Raw genomic sequence first — 17,764 nt, 5'->3', positions numbered from 1 at the left:
GTGTTCTGGATTTGCCAGAACCTAAGTGCCAAGTTTTGACAGATAAATGGGGGTGCATGTTATTCCTGCCATATTGATTTTTATTACATTATAAAAGATAATTATTTTAAAATGGGAAAATTTACAGATGCATAAGCTTTCAAAGATAACATGGGCTTTATGAATGTATTGATGGGATGTCTAGCATGTGAAAAATTACATTCATTTGTCTTAGTCCTTTAAAATTATTATCGGGACAAAAATGCAAACTAAAAGATTGAATTTGCTAATCTTTAATATCAACAGTATATGTGTGTATATATACATATATTAAAATTTGGTCATGTCACATAATTTGATAGCATCATCTTGTCCTTTTTCGACTGCATCTTTACACGCTAATTTTTTTTGCATATATTCTTTGAAAAATAACTTTCTCTGTCAAATCCAAAATATTTGAAGGTCCATTATTTGCTGCAAGTGGTTTTGATAAATATTTGGAGGCTGAAATACCCTTTAGAATGTATAATTATTTTATATAAATCATATAAAGTTTGTAAAATGTTTATTATGTAAATAATTTCTGCAGTGTTATTTCCAACTGCGTTCTTTTTCTTTTTACGGACAAGGATCCTTTCATTAGTTTTGTCTGGGAATTGATAATTTGAATGATGGTACCTAACAAACAAACTCCCTTCCCTTAGTAATAGGAAACAAACTCAGTTATTCATTAGAGGGTAAATAGAAGATTTCTGATAAGCTTTCAGATTGATTCACAGACGATCGCTTACTACTTTTGCGACACATAGGGAGTTAGGAACCTCAAGTTAGGAAGCATTACTCTTTTGAACTAAAATCATCTGTCATTGGACACTTAATTTCTACCATGAACTTAAACATTATGACCTTAAAAACTTTCTAATCTTCAGTTTTCTTTTCTGAAAATATGGGTTACAGTAATGCTTTTCTAAAGGGCTTCTCCTGAGAATTAAATGACATACTGCATGTAAAACTTTAAGCACAGTAGGTACCTGGAATATGGTACGCAGTTAGAAAAAAGAAAACTAGTCACTGTGAATATCCATTTTTCCTGATATCTGAGGGTGATTAGACAATGTGGATATGTTTATATTTATAGGTCATTTCTTGATAAAAAATGCAGAACCTCATATAAACGTAGTATGCTGATAGTTTCAAGCCTGAATTTGGCCTTCAAAAGTGTTTCTTTGGGTCAGCTCAGTACTTTAAAATAATTGATTTACTTACCAATATTTTCAAATTAGTTAATTTTGTGTAAGTTCCGGGAGTCCTGGCTTCTAATGAAAAAACGGAGGACCAGGCAAGACAGCTCTTGCAACTGCTCATGGCAGAAGCCAGGAAGAGTTGCCCACTTTGGATAGAGTATACCTTCTCCACTTTGCCATTGCTGTCATCCTCTGCCTTTATTTCATCAAGACGTGCTTCACTCATGTGTTTCACCTCCCTCACCCCTGCAGACATTTGAGTTTGTGACTTCTGACTCTGGAAATATCCGTTACTAACTTGAACAGTTCATTGTGTGGCTCACACAATAACTTAACTGTCATCCTTTGAAAAGGAGAATAATCCTATATTGCAACTTACAAAGCAGTTACTCATAAAACTCAGGTGATACTTATATCAACTCTGAGAGAATTTGTTCAGACATGCATTATTATCCCATTTTACAGCTGTGGACATTGACTTATACATTTATACTAAAACTTAAAATAATGGTCTGGTGACTTAAAGTTTTTGGGGGGCTCACCTTTTAAAGATGGAGATTTTTTTAAAGGAAATTATAGCCTTTCTTTTGGTTCCAGCATTTATTTTAAGCAAGTACTTTAATCCCCATAATTATAAAGGGAGAAAATGAATGGTGGAGAACTGAATACATGTACAAAAGTATATAAGTAGATTTTGTATTTTCCTCTCTGCAAAACATTTTAAAGCAAATTGAAGGGAACAAAACATTGGTTATGGCTCATTCAAAACAGAGCATACATATAACTGGACAAGGTCTGTTTTAAACTATACTTTACTGTTGTTGGAAAGCTGGAAAGAATGTGTGTCTGGTTCATCTGGTCTGTAATTAAGCTAGACCAGATTTCTGTGACCAGTTAAGCTAGACCAATTCCTGTGCTTTAGTGTTCTGTAAGAAAGGAGACACCTGAAACTTGTTTGGTGATTCAGACTGGTGTTTTACATGGCAAATTTAATTTTTTGTAGGTTTCTTTGAAAAAGGAGGGCTTTGTTTTATTATTTTCGTGATCATCCCAGGAGAATAATCTATAGAATAAATTAAAATCAGAGATATTGCATTTACGGGTGTAGTAACTGTGTATGGTCCTGCTGATGTGTGACTATGTGTGAGAGAAGTTCAAACCAGTCTGATAGAGGCTGAGGGAAAGCATCTAGGCAAAGACAACAGCAGGTCCTGGGACAGAAAAGGGTTTAACAATGTTCTAAGTCCCATCAGAAGGCAATTGAGGCAGAAGTCACTGAGAGTGGTGAGAACACAGGAAAGTCAGAAATGGCCAGATCATTCAGGGTCTGGAGAACTTGGTAAAGAATGTGGATTTTGAGGGATTTTTAGCAGGAAAATCAGATGATCTGATTTCTGTGTTGACATCATCCTGGCTACTTTGTGGAAAGAGACAAAATTCTATAGCTGACCAGCTGAAACTCCAGTGTGTTTCTTCCATCATAGGCAGCAACTTCTTTTCAATCTGATGTAATCCTTATGTGATGCAGTGTAAGCAGCTTGATAGAAGTGGGTCCATAAAGGGAAGGATCTGTGAATAATATTCTACAGAATATACATGATGAATGTTTATAAAAGTGAAACTCGTGATATTCAAATATTGCTTGGTTTTGAGTAAAGCCATCTGCTGCCTTCTTATCATGTTCTGTATCAATGAGGCAACTTGTATTTTCCTTAAAAAATGGTGCCGCTATGTATTTTGGAAAGTTATTGATTAAATTTATTGATATTTGCATTATATTAGAAAAGAAAATGTGCCTGTGTTCACTTATGAAGCAGTTATTACTAAGGTGGGTTTCTAGCCTCTTCCACCAATGGATTTGGTCATTACATATGAAGTATTATGAGACACAGAGCTTGGAGAGAATGGTTTTTGTTTAACTTACATACTCTCCTTAGAGGTTATATGAGTAAAGAATTAAGTGTTTGGAGTTCAAATATGAAGGCCCATGAATGCAATCATTTCAAGAAAAATAGCTTTTATTTTTCTATTTTTTTCCTTCTGTAATATTTCTAGGAAATTGTCCATCCAATCTGTTTTTAGATTTATTAATATAAAATTATCTTTTTAGTCTCTGCTCTAATTTGTTAGTCTTTTCGTACTTAATGTTACACATCTGTACCTTCTTTCTTGCTTGTTTTGTCTTGATCAATCTTGACAAGGATCTCCCTATTTTAAAAAATCATCTTTGAAGAACTATTACATTTATGAATCCCCTAGTCTCTCTTTTTCTTTTCCTATAATGTTTTTCTTTAATTTATACCCTTCTTCTCTCCCCTTTTTCTGATTTCATTGGTTTTATATAATTTTAGCTTTTCTTCCTTTCTAATGTGAAATTTGAGGCTATATATTTTCCTCTGTGCACTATTTTAGTTGCTGGTCATACATTTTGATGAGTAGAATTTTCATTATTACTCAGTTCTAAGTCTCTTTTAAAATGTTCATTATGTTTCCTATTTGACTTTTAAACTGTTTAGTGCCTTTTTAAGGTATGCAATTGTATAGTTTTTTTTTTTAAACAATGTAGTTTGTAGTAGTTAATTTCTTAATTGCACTGCAATCATGTGTGCTTAGAGAGTGTATCTATTCTTTTTTGTATGTAAGATTTCATATGTATTCTGGCATATCCATTAAATTCTCCTTGTTAATTATGTTGTTTAAATTTTATTTATCCTTACAAACACTTTTTTTGTTCAGTTAATCAAAAAATTACAGAGAACGTGTGTTAAAATCTCCCATTAAAATTGTGAATTTATTTCTTTATTTCTTTCAGCTTTTATTTGACATATTTTGGGGTTCTGTTTTGAGTTTTTGTATTTTCTTGCTGAATTAAGCCTTTGATGACTATGTAGTGGCCATCCTGCCTCTAATAAATATTTTTGCTTTAAAATATATTTTGTCTGATACTGAGCTAGCCACATCACTTTCTTTTATTGAAGATTACATGTTACCATATCGTACTTCCATTCTTTTCTCTCTATTTAGATTTTAGGTGGATGTCTTTCAAACAGCTCATAGCTACCAATTTCTTTCTTTCCACTGGTGAGTATAGTCCAGTTACAATTATTGTAGTTACTGGTGTATTATAGTGATTTCCACATGTTATTTTGTGCTTTCTATTTCTACTGCTTTTTCTTTATTTTATGTTTCCTTTATTCTCCTTTCCTGAAATTTTTAATTGAATGACTTTTGTAAAGTCAGGTTTTTTTCCCTTTAATATTTTGGAGACTATACACGGTAATTTGAGATTCTACTGTTACAAGTATTTGACATATATATTTTTCTTTTAAAGTCTAAAGTTATTTCTAACTGCTTCCTGAACTATAGAGGAACTTAGAACATTTTAAATCCTATCACATTTCCACTTTTGATTATTACTGTTCAGCCTTGTCCAACATAGCCCTTTATTGTATCCTACAATTAGTGTTAGTTTAGATACAACATAAAGTTTCTTTGCTGTTTTCGGTAATTTAGACCTTTCTTGCAGGATCATTTGTCATTTTTGAAGCATATCCTTTAGAAGTGCTCTTTCTCAGGGGTCAGTGGTGTTAAACTTTTTTTTTTCTGAAAAATACCTTTATTTTGACTTTCATCTTGAAAGATAATTTTATGGGTACTTTTGTTAATTTCAGATTAGCAATTATTTTCTTTCAGTGTTTTGAATATATTATGCTACTGTCTTCTTTTGAAAAATCAGCAATCATTCCAATTATTTTCCTCTGTATGTAATAACTCTTTTCTATCTGGTTGACTTTAAGAGCTTCTTATTGTCTTTGTGGCTGTATAGTTTCATTGTGGTATATATAAGTGTGAATTTCTTTTTATTTATCTTATTCGAATTTTCCTGAATTGGAGTGTTCATACCTTTCATCTATTTTGGAACCCTCTCAGTCATTATTGGTTGCCTTTTCTCCATTCTCTTATTTTCTTCTCAAATTCTGATTAGATTTGTATTAGGCTGAATCAGTCAAGAAAACAGAGTTAATGCCAGAAGGAATTTAATATAGAGAATTAGTGACAAATGTTTGTCACATCTGAAAGCCAAATAGGGGATAGTGAGGCAATTTAAAAGTTAACAGTGGCAAAAAACTGTTGTCACTTCTCAGGTTGCAGGTGGTAGTCTTAGCAGAACCCAGAATCTGAGGCTATCAAGAGCCCTGGCGGTTTCTGTCCTACAGGAACAGCGACCATAGAGAGCTACAGCAACTGATGGAGACATCACCATAGAAAGCAAAGAAGGCAGAGGAAAAATATTTTGATTTCTCCCTTCTCCCTACTTGGGACTCACTGGCAGAATTTCTCAGGGCAGGAAGCCAGCTGGACAAGGAGTGTAGGAAATATGGTTTTGAGATGTCAGTCCCTAAGATTCAGGAGATGGACGATTATGCATGGATCTGAGAGCAGCCTGATCATCCCATTCTCCTCTCCATATCTTTTAACTTGGTTTTCACATTTTTCTATGATTTTGACCCCCTGTATTACATTCTGGGTAATTATATTGCTGTGGTAAAACATACATTACATAAAATTTGCCTTTCAAACTATTTTTAAATGTGCAGTTCTGTGGCATTAAGTACAGTCACATTGTTGCCCAGCCATTAACACCATCCATCTCCAGAAATTTTTTATTTTCCCAAACTGAAACTCTGCATTCAACAATAGTTCCTGTTCTCTCTTCCCTCAGCTGCTAGCAACCACAATTCTACTTTGTGTCTTTGAATTTGACTATTCTATACACCTCATATGAGTGGAATCGTATATTTCCCTTTGCGGCTGGCTTACGTTGCTCAACATAAGGTCTCCTAGGCTCATCCATCTCATCCATGTTGTATTATGTGTCAAGTTTCCTTTCTTTTTAAGGCTGAATAATATCTCTTTTCTTTTTTCTTTCTTTCTTTCTTTTTTTTTTTTAGACGGAGTCTCTCTCTGTCGTACAGGCTGTAATGCAGTGGCACGATCTCGGCTCACTGCCACCTCTGCCTCCTGGGTTCAAGTGATGCCTCTGCCTCACCTCCCGAGTACCTGGGACTACAGGCATGTGCCATCACACCTGGCTGATTTTTATATTTTTATTAGAGATGGGGTTTCACCATGTTGGCTACGTTGGTCTTGAACTCCTGACCTCAAGTGATCCGGCTGCCTTGGCCTCCCAAAGTGCTGGGATTACAGGCATGAGCCACCGCGTCCAGCCAAATAATATTTCATTTGTAGGTGTATACAGCATTTTGTTATCCATCTGTCAGTGGACATGTAGGTTGTTTCTGTCTTTGGCTATTGTGAATAATACTGCCATTAACGTGGGTGTACAAATATCTCTTTAAGCCTTTGATTGAATTCTTTGGCTTATATTCAAGAGATGAAATTTTTATCCTATAGTAAATCTATATTTATTTTTATGAAGAATTGCCATACTATTTTCCACAGCAGCTGCAATATATTCCTGCTAGCAATGCACAAGAGTTCCAATTTCTCTACAACATTAACAACACTGAAATCTCTTTCTGGGTTTCTTTTTTCTAAATAATAACTTATAATGAGCATGATGAAGTGGTATCTCATTGTGACTTTTTGATTTGCGTTTTCCTAATTATTGGGATGTTGTACATCATTTCATATGCTCATTGACCATTTGTGTATATTATTTGGAGAAACTTCTAATCAAATCCTTTGCTCATTTTTTAATTGGGTAGGTTCTTTTTTTGAGTGGTGGGAGTTATTTATATATTCTGTGTGTTAACCTGTTATCAAATATATGATTTGCAAATGTTTTTTCTCATTGTGAAGATTGTCTTTTCACTCTGTTGTTGATGTTTTGTACATCCCTTGATATCCAAAAGTTGTGGTTCTTATCAAGTCCAATTTATGTATTTTTTCTGTTCTGCTTGTGCTTTTGGAGTCATAGCCAAGAAATCATTGCCAAATCCATTTTCATGAAGCTTCTCCCTTATGTTTTCTTCTAAGTGTTTTATTATTTTAGCTCTTATGTTTGAGTCTTTGATCTATTTTGAGTTAATTTTTGTATGTGATCTAACAGTAATATTCTTTTGCATGTGGATATCCAGTTTTCCCACCACCACTTGTTAACAAGACTGTTTTTTCCCTATTGTTGGAAATCATTTGACTATATTTCTGGGCTGTCTATTTCACTCTATTTGTCTATATGTACCAATACCACAATGATTTGATTACTGTAGCATTGTAGTAAGTTTTGAAATCAGGAAGTATAAAACCTCCAACTTTGTTCTTCTTTACAAGATTACTGGAGATCCTTTGAGATTCCACATGAGTTTTAGGATGTATTTATTTCTATTTCTGCAAAAAAAATCATTGGGATTTTGATAGCAATTGCATTGAATTTATAGATCACTTTGGGAAATATTGACATTTAACCAATATAAAATCTTCCAATCCATGAACACAGGTATCTTTCCATTTATTTGTGTGTTCTTTAATTTCTTTCAGCAATGTTTGTAGTTTTCAATACACAAGTCTTTCATCTCCTTGGTTAAGTTTATTCCTAAGTATTTTATTCTTTTTGATTCTATTGTAGATGAAATTGTTTTCCTAATTTCTTCTAGTTGTTCATTGTTAGTGTACAGAAAAACAACAGATTTTTGCATGTTGATTTTGTATCCTGCAGCTTCGCTGAATTCATTAATTAGTTCTAACGTGTGTGTGTGTGTGTGTGTGTATCTGTGTGTGTGATTCTTTAGGATTTGGTACATATAAGATCAAATAGTCTGTGAACAGAGATAATTTTAATTCTTTCTTTCCAGTCTGAATGCTTTTATTTGTGTTTCTTGCCTGATTGCTCTGACTGGGATTTCCAGTAATATGTTGAATAGAAATGGTAAAAGTGGGCATTTTTGTTTTGTTCCTGATCTTAGGGAAGAAGCTTTTAGTCTTGCACCATTGAATATAATGTTAGCTATGGGCTTTTTATAAATGGTTATTATGTCAAGGTAGTCTTTTTCTGTTCTTAGTTTGTTGAGTATTTTTATTTTGAAAGGGTGAATTTTGTCAAATGCTTTTGCTGCATCAACTTAAATGATCATGTGTTTTTTCCCCTTCTGTTAATATGGCATATTACACTGGTTGATTTTCATATGTTGAATAATTTTTGTAGTCCAGAATAATTCTCCGTTGGTCATGGTGTATCATCCTTTTAACATGCTGTTGAAGTTAGTTTGTCTGTATTTTGAGGATTTTTGCATCAATCTTCACAGATATATTCATCTCCAGTTTTCTTCTCTTGTAGCGCCACTGTCTGGTTTTGGTGTCAGGATAATGCTGACCTCGTAGAATGAGTTAGGAAGAGTTCCCTCTTTTTAATATTTTTGGAAGAGTTTGAGAAGGGTTGTTGTTAATTATTCTTTAAATGTTTGGTAGAATTTACCAGTGAAGTGATCTGGTCCTGAGATTTTGTTGTTGTTGTGGTAGAGAAGTTTTTGATTACTAATTCAATCTCTTTTATAAGTGATACCTCTTTTCAGATTTTCTACCTCATCATGATTCAGTCTTTGAGTTGTGTGTTTCTAGGAATTTGTCTATTTCATCTAGTTTATCCAATTTGTTAGCATACAAATGTTAACAGTACTCTCTTCTAATAATTTTTGTTTCTCTTAAATTGGTAATAATTTTCCCTCTTTGATTTCTTGTTTTAGTTATTTATGTCCTCTCTTCTAGTAAATCTGCTTAAAGATTTGTCAATTTTGTTGATCCTTTTGAAGAATCAACTCATGGTTTTGTTGATTTTCTCTACATTTTTGTTCTCTGTTTTATTTATCTCTGCTGCATCTTCATTATTTTCTAGTGTTTTTTTTTTTTTGCCACTTTTAGGTTCAATTTGCTACTCTTATTCTTGTTCCTTGAAGTGTAAAGTTACATCATTGATTTCATATTTTTCTTCCTTTTTTAAATTTAAGCTTTTAGAGCAACAAATTTATCTCTTAGCAGTACTTTCACTGGATTCTATGAATTTTGCTATGTTGTATTTTTATTTTCATTTGATTCAAGATATTTTCGGTTTTCTCTTGTAATTTCTTCTATAACTTATTGGTTGTTTAATAGTGTACTGCTTAATTTCTATATATTTGTCGATTTTCTAGTCTTCTAGTTTCATTGCATTTTGATCAGAAAGGATGTTTAGCATGTTTTCAGTCCCTTTAAATTCATTAAGGCTTGTAATGCAGTCAAACACATAGTCTATAATGAAGAATGTTCCTGTGCACTTGAGAAAAATGTGCATTCTGTCATCGTTGGGTGCAGCATTTTGTATATGTCTGTTAAATCCAGTTGGTCTATAGTGTTGATCGTGTCCTTTATTTCTGATTTTCTGTCTCATTGTTCTGTGCATTATTGTAGATATTGAAATCTTCTACTATTATTGTAGAGCTGTCTCTTTTCCCCTTTAGTTCTGTCAATGTTTGTTCATATATTTTAGAGCTCTAAATTTTGGTACATATATGTGTATAGTTGTTATGTGTACTTGGCAAATTGACCATTTTATCATTATCACATTTTTCTTTGTCTCTTGTAAGAGTTTATGACTTGAAGTCTTTTGTAGATAGCATATAGTTGCATCAGGTGTGTTTCTTTCTAAAATTCATTCTGCCAGTCTCTTTTTTGATTGGAGAATTTAATCTATTTACATTTAAAACACCAATAGAGAAGAACTTACCATTATCATTTTTTGGTTGTTTTTTGATGTTATAACATTTTTGTTACTCATTTCCTCTAGTATTATCTCCCTTGTATTTAGTGTATATTTTGTAATGACATATTTTGATTCTTTTCTTATTTTCTTTGTGGTTACCATGGCTATATCCTGAAATTATAGCAACTTATTTTAAACTGATACCAACTTAACTCAATTACTTATAAAAATTCTACTGCTTTACAGCTCTGCCCCCACACTTTGTTATTGATGTCACAAATTACATTTTACATATTGTAGATATGTAAAATAGATTAACATAGATTTATAACTATTTTTATGCATTTGTGTTTGAAATTAAAGATAAAAAAGTGGCATTAACTAAAATTACAGTACTACTGGGTTTTATAATTTTCCATGTAATTACTTTTACTGGAGAACTTTACATTTTTTTAAGACTTCAAGATATTGTCTCGCATCCATTCATTTCAACCTGAAGGGCTCCATTTGGCATTTCTTGTAGGGCAGATGGAGTGGTAATGAACTCCATCCATTTTTGTTTATCTGGGAACAAAAATTAATTTTGTTCTCTTTTTTGAAGTATAGTTTCCCAGATATAGAATTCTCAGTTGACAGGTTTTTATCTTTCAGCACTTTAAGCTGCCTTCTAACTTGCAAGAGTTCTGCTGAGAAATTCACTGATAATCTTGAGAGTCCCTTGTATGTAATAAATTGCTTTTCTCTTGCTGCTTTTAAGTTTCCTTTTTTTTTGTTTGTCTTTGTCTTTTCACAGCTTGATTATAATGTCTGGGCTTGGGTTTCTTTGGATTTGCCTTCCAATTCAGTGAGCCTCTTGGATTTCCAGATGCATGACTTTCCTTAAATTTGTGAAGTTTTTGGCCATTATTTCTTCAAATAAGCTCTCTTTCCCTTTCTCTTTCTCTTCTCCTTCTTGAACTCTCATAATGTATATATTGGTCTTGTTGGTGGCGTTCTATATGTCCCTTAGGCTCTGTTTATTTTCTTTCATTCTTTTTTCTTTCTGCCCTTCAGATGATAATTACAAGTAATTTGTCTTCGAGTTCACTGATATTTTCTTCTGCCTATTCGAGTCTGCTCTTGAACTCCTTTAGTAAGATTTTCAATTCAGTTATTTTATTTTTTATATCCAGAATTTCCATTTGGTTGTGTTTAATAAATTTATCTGATTTTGTACAGTCTGTCTTATTATAGATACTTTCACATGTTCCCTCTATCTCTATTCTCTGAAAACAAAATTGCATAAGATGGTATTATTTCTTTTTTTCTTCTTCTTCTTCTTTTTTTTTTTTTGAGACTGAGTTTTGCTCTTGTTGCCCAGGCTGGAGTGCAATGCCAAGATCTTGGCTCACTGCAACCTCTGCCTCCCAGGTTCAAGCGATTCTCCTGCCTCAGCCTCCTGAGTAGCTGGGATTACAGGCATGCACCACCATGTCCGGCTAATTTTGTATGTTTAGTAGAGATGGGGTTTCTCCATGTTGGTCAGGCGGGTCTCGAACTCCTGACCTCAGGTGATCCACCCACCTTGGCCTCCCAAAGTGCTGAGATTACAGGCATGAGCTGCCGTGCCTGGGAAAGATGGTATTATTTCTTTAAAAAATATTTGATAAAATTGATTGTTGAAATCATTTGAAAATTTTCTATATATTCTTTTCTATTCATTTCTACTTAATATTCACCAAATATTTATGGACTGTCTACTATGTGTCAGGCATGGTTTTAAAGTCTTTGAAGTACGTCAGTGAAAAAACAGGATAAACATTTCAGGCCTCAAGGGGCTTACATTCTGGTAGTGGAGAAAACAAATAAAACATAATTATAGGAAATTATGGGGAGTGTTAGGAGGTGATAAGTGTTATCAAAATGCAACAGGGTAAGTGAGACAAGGAGTTGGGAGGCAGGATGGGATGTAGGAAGTCAGATTGGAATTTTAATTAAGATGATCAGGGTGGGACTTACTGGGGACGTGAAGGCTGATGTAAGACTTGAAGGAAGTGGCGGTGTGAACCATGTCAGTATCTGGAGAAAGAGCATTCTAGGCAGAGGGAACACAGATAACCCTGTGGGAGATCAGCCCTGCTATGTTTTAGAATGAGCATGAAGCCAATTTGGTTATTTTATTAAGGAAGAATTAATTGCATGTTTACAAAAACAAGCAGAATAATTGTTGAGATGAGTCTGAAGATCCTGAAGTAAGATACATTTTTCATTGTATTATGACCAATTTTTCTATCTTAAAAAAACCCAGAAGCTCAATATATAATAAATCTATTCAAAAAGATGAGTATTCATTTTAAAAATGTAGCTTGGCGAGTACCTTTTCAGAATTATGGTAAATGCACGTATCAAAATATGTTAAATATATATGTTGAAAATAATTGTTTGGCTTACATGATCATATAACTAAGAACTTAATTATGTGTTTTAATTTTACAGGCTAGAGAATTACTTTTAATTCTGTGCATGCTAAAGGATTAGGGAAAATATACAAACATTTTTATGTCAAGTGCAATTTCCTGTAGTTATTAAGTAATTAGTTGTTTACTAGCTGTGACATTCTATTTCATTCTTAAAGAATAAACAACTTTGTATGGTAAAAGTATAGTTTAGCAGTCAGGAGACTTGATTCTAGCCTAATTCCAGTCTAATTATTTTGAAGCAGTCATTTTAAATGGCTTCATTTTACCTATGTGTTGGGAGTTTTGTTCATTTGCTTTATATGGAACATGGCTAGGTATATTCTGTTTCCAAAATGCCTCGTTTTTGTCATTTTGTGATTATTGCTTTATAATGTTTTACACTGTATTGATACACTGCTTTAAATATTTGTCTGATTGAGAATTGTTAAAGAAAAAATTGCATTTTAAACAAATTCCTGCTTATTTTTAGTGTCCAGCTCAAATCTTTTCCTGACTACTTCAGAATTTTCTCTGATTCTTTTCCTGATCACTTCAGAATTAATTGCTTTTCACCTGGGCTATTATAGTACTTTATTTATATTATTATTTATCACTTTTCATAATATGTTATAGTTACATGTTTATTAATCTATCCATGAGTTTTCTATCTTTGTATTTCCAAAACTCATAAAAGTACTTTGCACATCTTTGTTGTTCATTCATTTTTTCATTGAATTCTTATGTCTGTGTATTGAAAAACCAACAGTTAACTCCTAAGAGTTAATATATCAGAAATGAAAATTGTGTTCAATAACATTCCTGCTTGAGAGGCAGTATTCCATGTAATGAATGTTTCTCATGCTTGACAACTCCTATTTCAGACCTTTAACAAGATTTAATTTGGTCTTTTGGTCTAACGTTTATGTTATAGAGATGGCATAAATGCTTATTTGCATGACTCAAGTAGATGTAAGAAGTAGTGATTTTGTCACTGATTATGAAATTGTTAAAGAGGATGATTATTACTGATTACCTCTTTGCATTTTGGATCAAAGGCATGAATTTCATAAAGATTAAGTGTTCTAAGAACTATTCAGAAGTGTGTTTTTATATAGTAATACAATTTTTAGCATGCATTCATAACCATTTACTAGATAATGTGCCCTTAAGTATAATGAATCAGAATGTGCTCTTATTGTGTTTTGGATTTTCTTATTCTTTTCAGTTCTCCCTAAACCTTATTTCTCTTCCTAACTTAAAAAAATGTAGTTTTTGAAGAACCCTATTTATTCATTTATTCAACAGCTATATATTTAACATTTACTGTATGTTCCAGGAACAGAGTTAGGCCAAATCGATTATTAGATTTGGAAGTGAACAAGATAGATTAGGTCTCCGCTGTCAGAATTAACAATGAACAAATAAACATTTGCCCATTTAGTCAATATTTATTGATTGCCTATCATGTGCTAGGCATTGTTTTGGGAATTGTGGATACAGTCACAAAATAACAGAGCCCATACCTCATGTAGCTTACATTCTAATGAAAGAATAACAGCGTAAGTGGAGAAGGCTAACTTTATAAAGGTTCATCAAGGAGGGCCTAAGAAATTGACATTTGAACTGAGACCTACAGGACAAGAAGGAACCAAAGGAAAAGGCTATTTGAGGACAAACAGCAATTACCCCGGATAGCAATGAACTTACTACATTTGATGCACATTGGTTTGTAGCTTTTGATGTCAGAATATTAAGGATTTAGTATTCCTTCCATTTTTTCAATTAATAATGAAGTACAGGCATCATTTGTAAAGTTTGGTAGGAAAGAGTAAACGGCAAAGAGGGAAAAATTTGTGGAGAAACAAATTTGAGGAAAGATATCACTGTGAAATAGTAACTCCAGAGAACAGGGAATATACAAACAATAGAAGCGCTGTAGGGTTGCTGGGCAGAGTTGATAGTGTAATTGTCAGTTCCTTATCCTCAATTTTAGGTGAAACTAGTCAACATGGTTGTATTGTTTTCTCAGTTATGGGCACAGATGTGAAGAAGATGTAGTATTTAACCAGAGTTGTTTTCACCCTCCAGGAGAATATGATGGAAAAAGGGAGAAACAAGAGTGTTTAGGGCCTTTGTAAAGATGTCACAATAATACAAGGCTTTAGAGTCTATCCTGGGGAAGGAGAAATGAGTAGGGAGTGAAAAATTAAGAGGGCTGATGGGCTTAAAGAAAGTTGAGGATCAGTGGATTGGTGATGTGAGTAAAGCTGAAAGTTGTGAATGTGGCCAGACAAGTGAATTTCATGGGCTAATATGGAATATTGATATATATTGAAAAGAGTGTGGTTTATATGGATAATTGAAATAATGTGAGGGCTACCAGAAGTGCTAAGAGCACTTTCCTTTCTTTTATTATTCTCACCCTTTTTTGTAGTTTTATAGAAATGGTGTAATATAATATAGGGAGAATATAGAAAAGAGCATCACTTGGAAGTCAAGAAAATGTAAAATGTCCTTCATAAAGTCACTTGATCTCATTGACCTATTCTTTTAATTAATTGACAAATCGATTATTTCAGCAGTGTGCCAGGTGTTGGACATACAGTGATGACATCAGATACATAAATGCTATCTAATTTACAATCACAATAATGGTACCAGTGATGATATCGGATACTGATATTATTGATAATATTGATAATGATACCAATAAATGACCTCATTGACCATATTCTTTAATTAATCAGTCTATCATTTCACCCCTTGCAGTTGCTGGGCATACAGTAATGATGTCAGATAACAGCAGTGCAGAGTGCTGCTGGAGTACTGAGGTGGGGCATGCAACCCAGATGGAGTGGAGAGTAGTCACACTTGTATGAAGTGATATCTACGCTGAGATCTGAAAGATAAGTAGGTTTTGCAATTTAGCAAAGAAGCCACAGGCAGATGGGGTCAGGAATAGTGTGTATTAAGGTCCTCAAGAAAGAAATACCTTGAGGTATCCAGAGTAGCTGAATCATAGTGTATGAGAGAAGAGGCTGAAACATTAAGCAAAGGCCATATTTTAAAGAATTTGGTAGGTTATGTTAAGGAAATTTCATCCTAAAAGCCATGTAGAGTACCCATTATTGAGTTTTGCATAGAGAAGGGACACAAAACATGATCACTTATACAGTGCAAGATCTGCTTAAATGAGGAAGTTGAATTTTATCTTCTCTAAGGTTCATTCTAAAATTATTTGATTTGTTGTGATACCGGAGTATAAAGAAGAAAATCAAAATTACATAAATGTCTCTTATTTTAATCTAAAAAGAATTAACAGCAATTAATAAGAGACTAGATTGGACATAGAAATAAAGCCCTGTTTACAAAGCATTATTAAATTCATATTAATGTTTGCAAATGAGAATTAAAATTCAAATTTCCTATGACTCTGAAATATGTTTGGTTACTATTGAATATTTTCTACCATATCAGTGAAAATATTCGCTAATTTCCCATGGGTTTGTGTGTGCCATTTGATATCCTCAAGCAAATGTAGGTGAAACTGTACTTCTTATCTCCAGGTATTTAAACTTTTGAGATGTTTCCATTAATTGGAAAAACAATCATCTTTGATAACTTTCCTGATCCTTCTGATACGTGGGAAATCACTGAGACAATTGGCAAAGGAACTTATGGGAAAGTTTTTAAAGTACTGAATAAGAAAAATGGCCAAAAAGCAGCAGTCAAAATTCTTGATCCAATTCACGTAAGTCATATTTTTTCCTTCTAATTAGCTTTATTTTTATCTGTATGAAACACTTAAAAAGACTGTAAGTATTTTATCTTGATTTATTCATCACAATAGCAGTCTAAAACAGGTTACAATTTGAAGATAAAGGTGAAGGAGAAGTCTACTTATTTGCTTTTCCAAGTTTCTGTGCTTAGTATGTGTAATAAGGCACAATAAGTACTTGATGAATAATTGCATAAGCACACAAAAAATGCAGCTCTCAATCGACAATGTTATTGAAGTTGACTCAATGTTATTTTAGACATGAAAAATTGTAAAGATACAAACTCAGGGGTCTAGAAGTAATCCTAAAATGGCATCTTAACCATATCTTCTTCTCGTCCTGTGTTTATTTAGGCTTCAGGAAATATTTCTCTTAGGCAAAACTAAAGAAGACTTTTTAAAATTAAATTTATTTCAGAGAAGGAAAATTAATTTTCAGGTTTGCTTAAATGTTTCCAAAGCAAATATGGTGTGGATTTATAATCAGGGCAAAGTTCTTATTGTGAAGAATTAAATTTCATGTTCAACTCTGCTGGTCTCTGCTTACAGGAGGCTACAGTAGGGGCCCCCATTTGCTTTTTTTTTTTTTTTTTGAGATGGAGTCTCGCTCTGTTGCCCAGGCTGGAGTGCAGTGGCACGATCTCATTTGTTTTTTTTTTTTTTTTTTTTAAGTAGCAATTGTAATAAGCAAAACGGCCAAACCTTTTTTCTGTTTTAAGAGCATGAGACTACTGAGATTCTATTTTCTGGTAATGAGAGCTGGCAGTTTCCGAATATCTTCAGGTTGCTGGTAGACACCTTTCTCTCCCATAGCACATGCGAGAGCCAGAATGAGCTTAGTCATCAGATGCTCCTCAAACATCTACTGAAAGCAACTTCTCCATCTTGCACACATGATGGGAGCATGGCATGATGAAAATGGTGAAATGTGTATAGAGAGGGCATCAGAGTCCTAGGTCCTTGTTACAGCTCATCTACTACTTGTGAGATGCTGCAAAAGGTCTTGTTCATCTTAGGGTTGCTGTTCCTTTTTTTTTTGATAGTTTATTTCTGCTAAACCCATTATAACTACACTCCTCCATATTATTTTGAGCAGAGGAGAAAGGTAGGGGAGGTGTATTTTAAAGTAATAAATTAAATACATTGGAGGAAAAAAAAAATCAGACTCAGTATGCCCAGGCTTAACTGTTGCTGAATGTCTTCACATTCTCTTGGAGACTTCTAAGCATTTAAACTGAAGGAACAGAGGTACAAATTAAGTTCTACCAAAGTGACTATACCTCTCTTTCCTCTAGCCTTTGCATTAGGGATTCAGGTGTGTAGCAGCAAGAGAAAGAAATTCAGTCCAATACCATTGTCTGGCCCATGGTGTATCTCTTTCCCTTCCTTCTTAATGGAGAACAAATGGCTTATAATCCATGTAACCACTATTCTTTCATAATTGACTCATGTGTGGTATACCTACAAACCTTATAAGTCATATTTAGTACTATTTAATGAAATACTGATTTTATAACTATTATACTTAATTTATCCTTTTGCTTTCATTCTTGTCACAGTACATATATATTTTTCTTTTTTTTTTTTTTGAGACGGAGTCTCGCTCTGTCGCCCGGGCTGGAGTGCACTG

General features: G+C 33.4%; 1 protein-coding gene across 1 annotated transcript in view; it reads left to right on the top strand.

Annotated features, from left to right (window-relative positions):
* The window catches only part of MYO3A (myosin IIIA), a 261,495-nt gene that overhangs the window by 1,785 nt on the left and 241,946 nt on the right, over window positions 1-17,764 (top strand). Inside the window, exon 3 of the mRNA XM_011963820.1 lies at window positions 15,923-16,107. Coding sequence (XP_011819210.1) covers window positions 15,940-16,107 — 168 coding nt within the window. The 5' untranslated portion in view covers window positions 15,923-15,939. The remainder of the gene's footprint in view (window positions 1-15,922; window positions 16,108-17,764) is intronic.

The sequence above is a fragment of the Colobus angolensis genome, unplaced genomic scaffold (assembly GCF_000951035.1).
Source record: "Colobus angolensis palliatus isolate OR3802 unplaced genomic scaffold, Cang.pa_1.0 Scaffold63, whole genome shotgun sequence".
Lineage (NCBI taxonomy): Eukaryota > Metazoa > Chordata > Mammalia > Primates > Cercopithecidae > Colobus > Colobus angolensis.
This window is presented reverse-complemented; position numbering and strand designations above follow the sequence as displayed.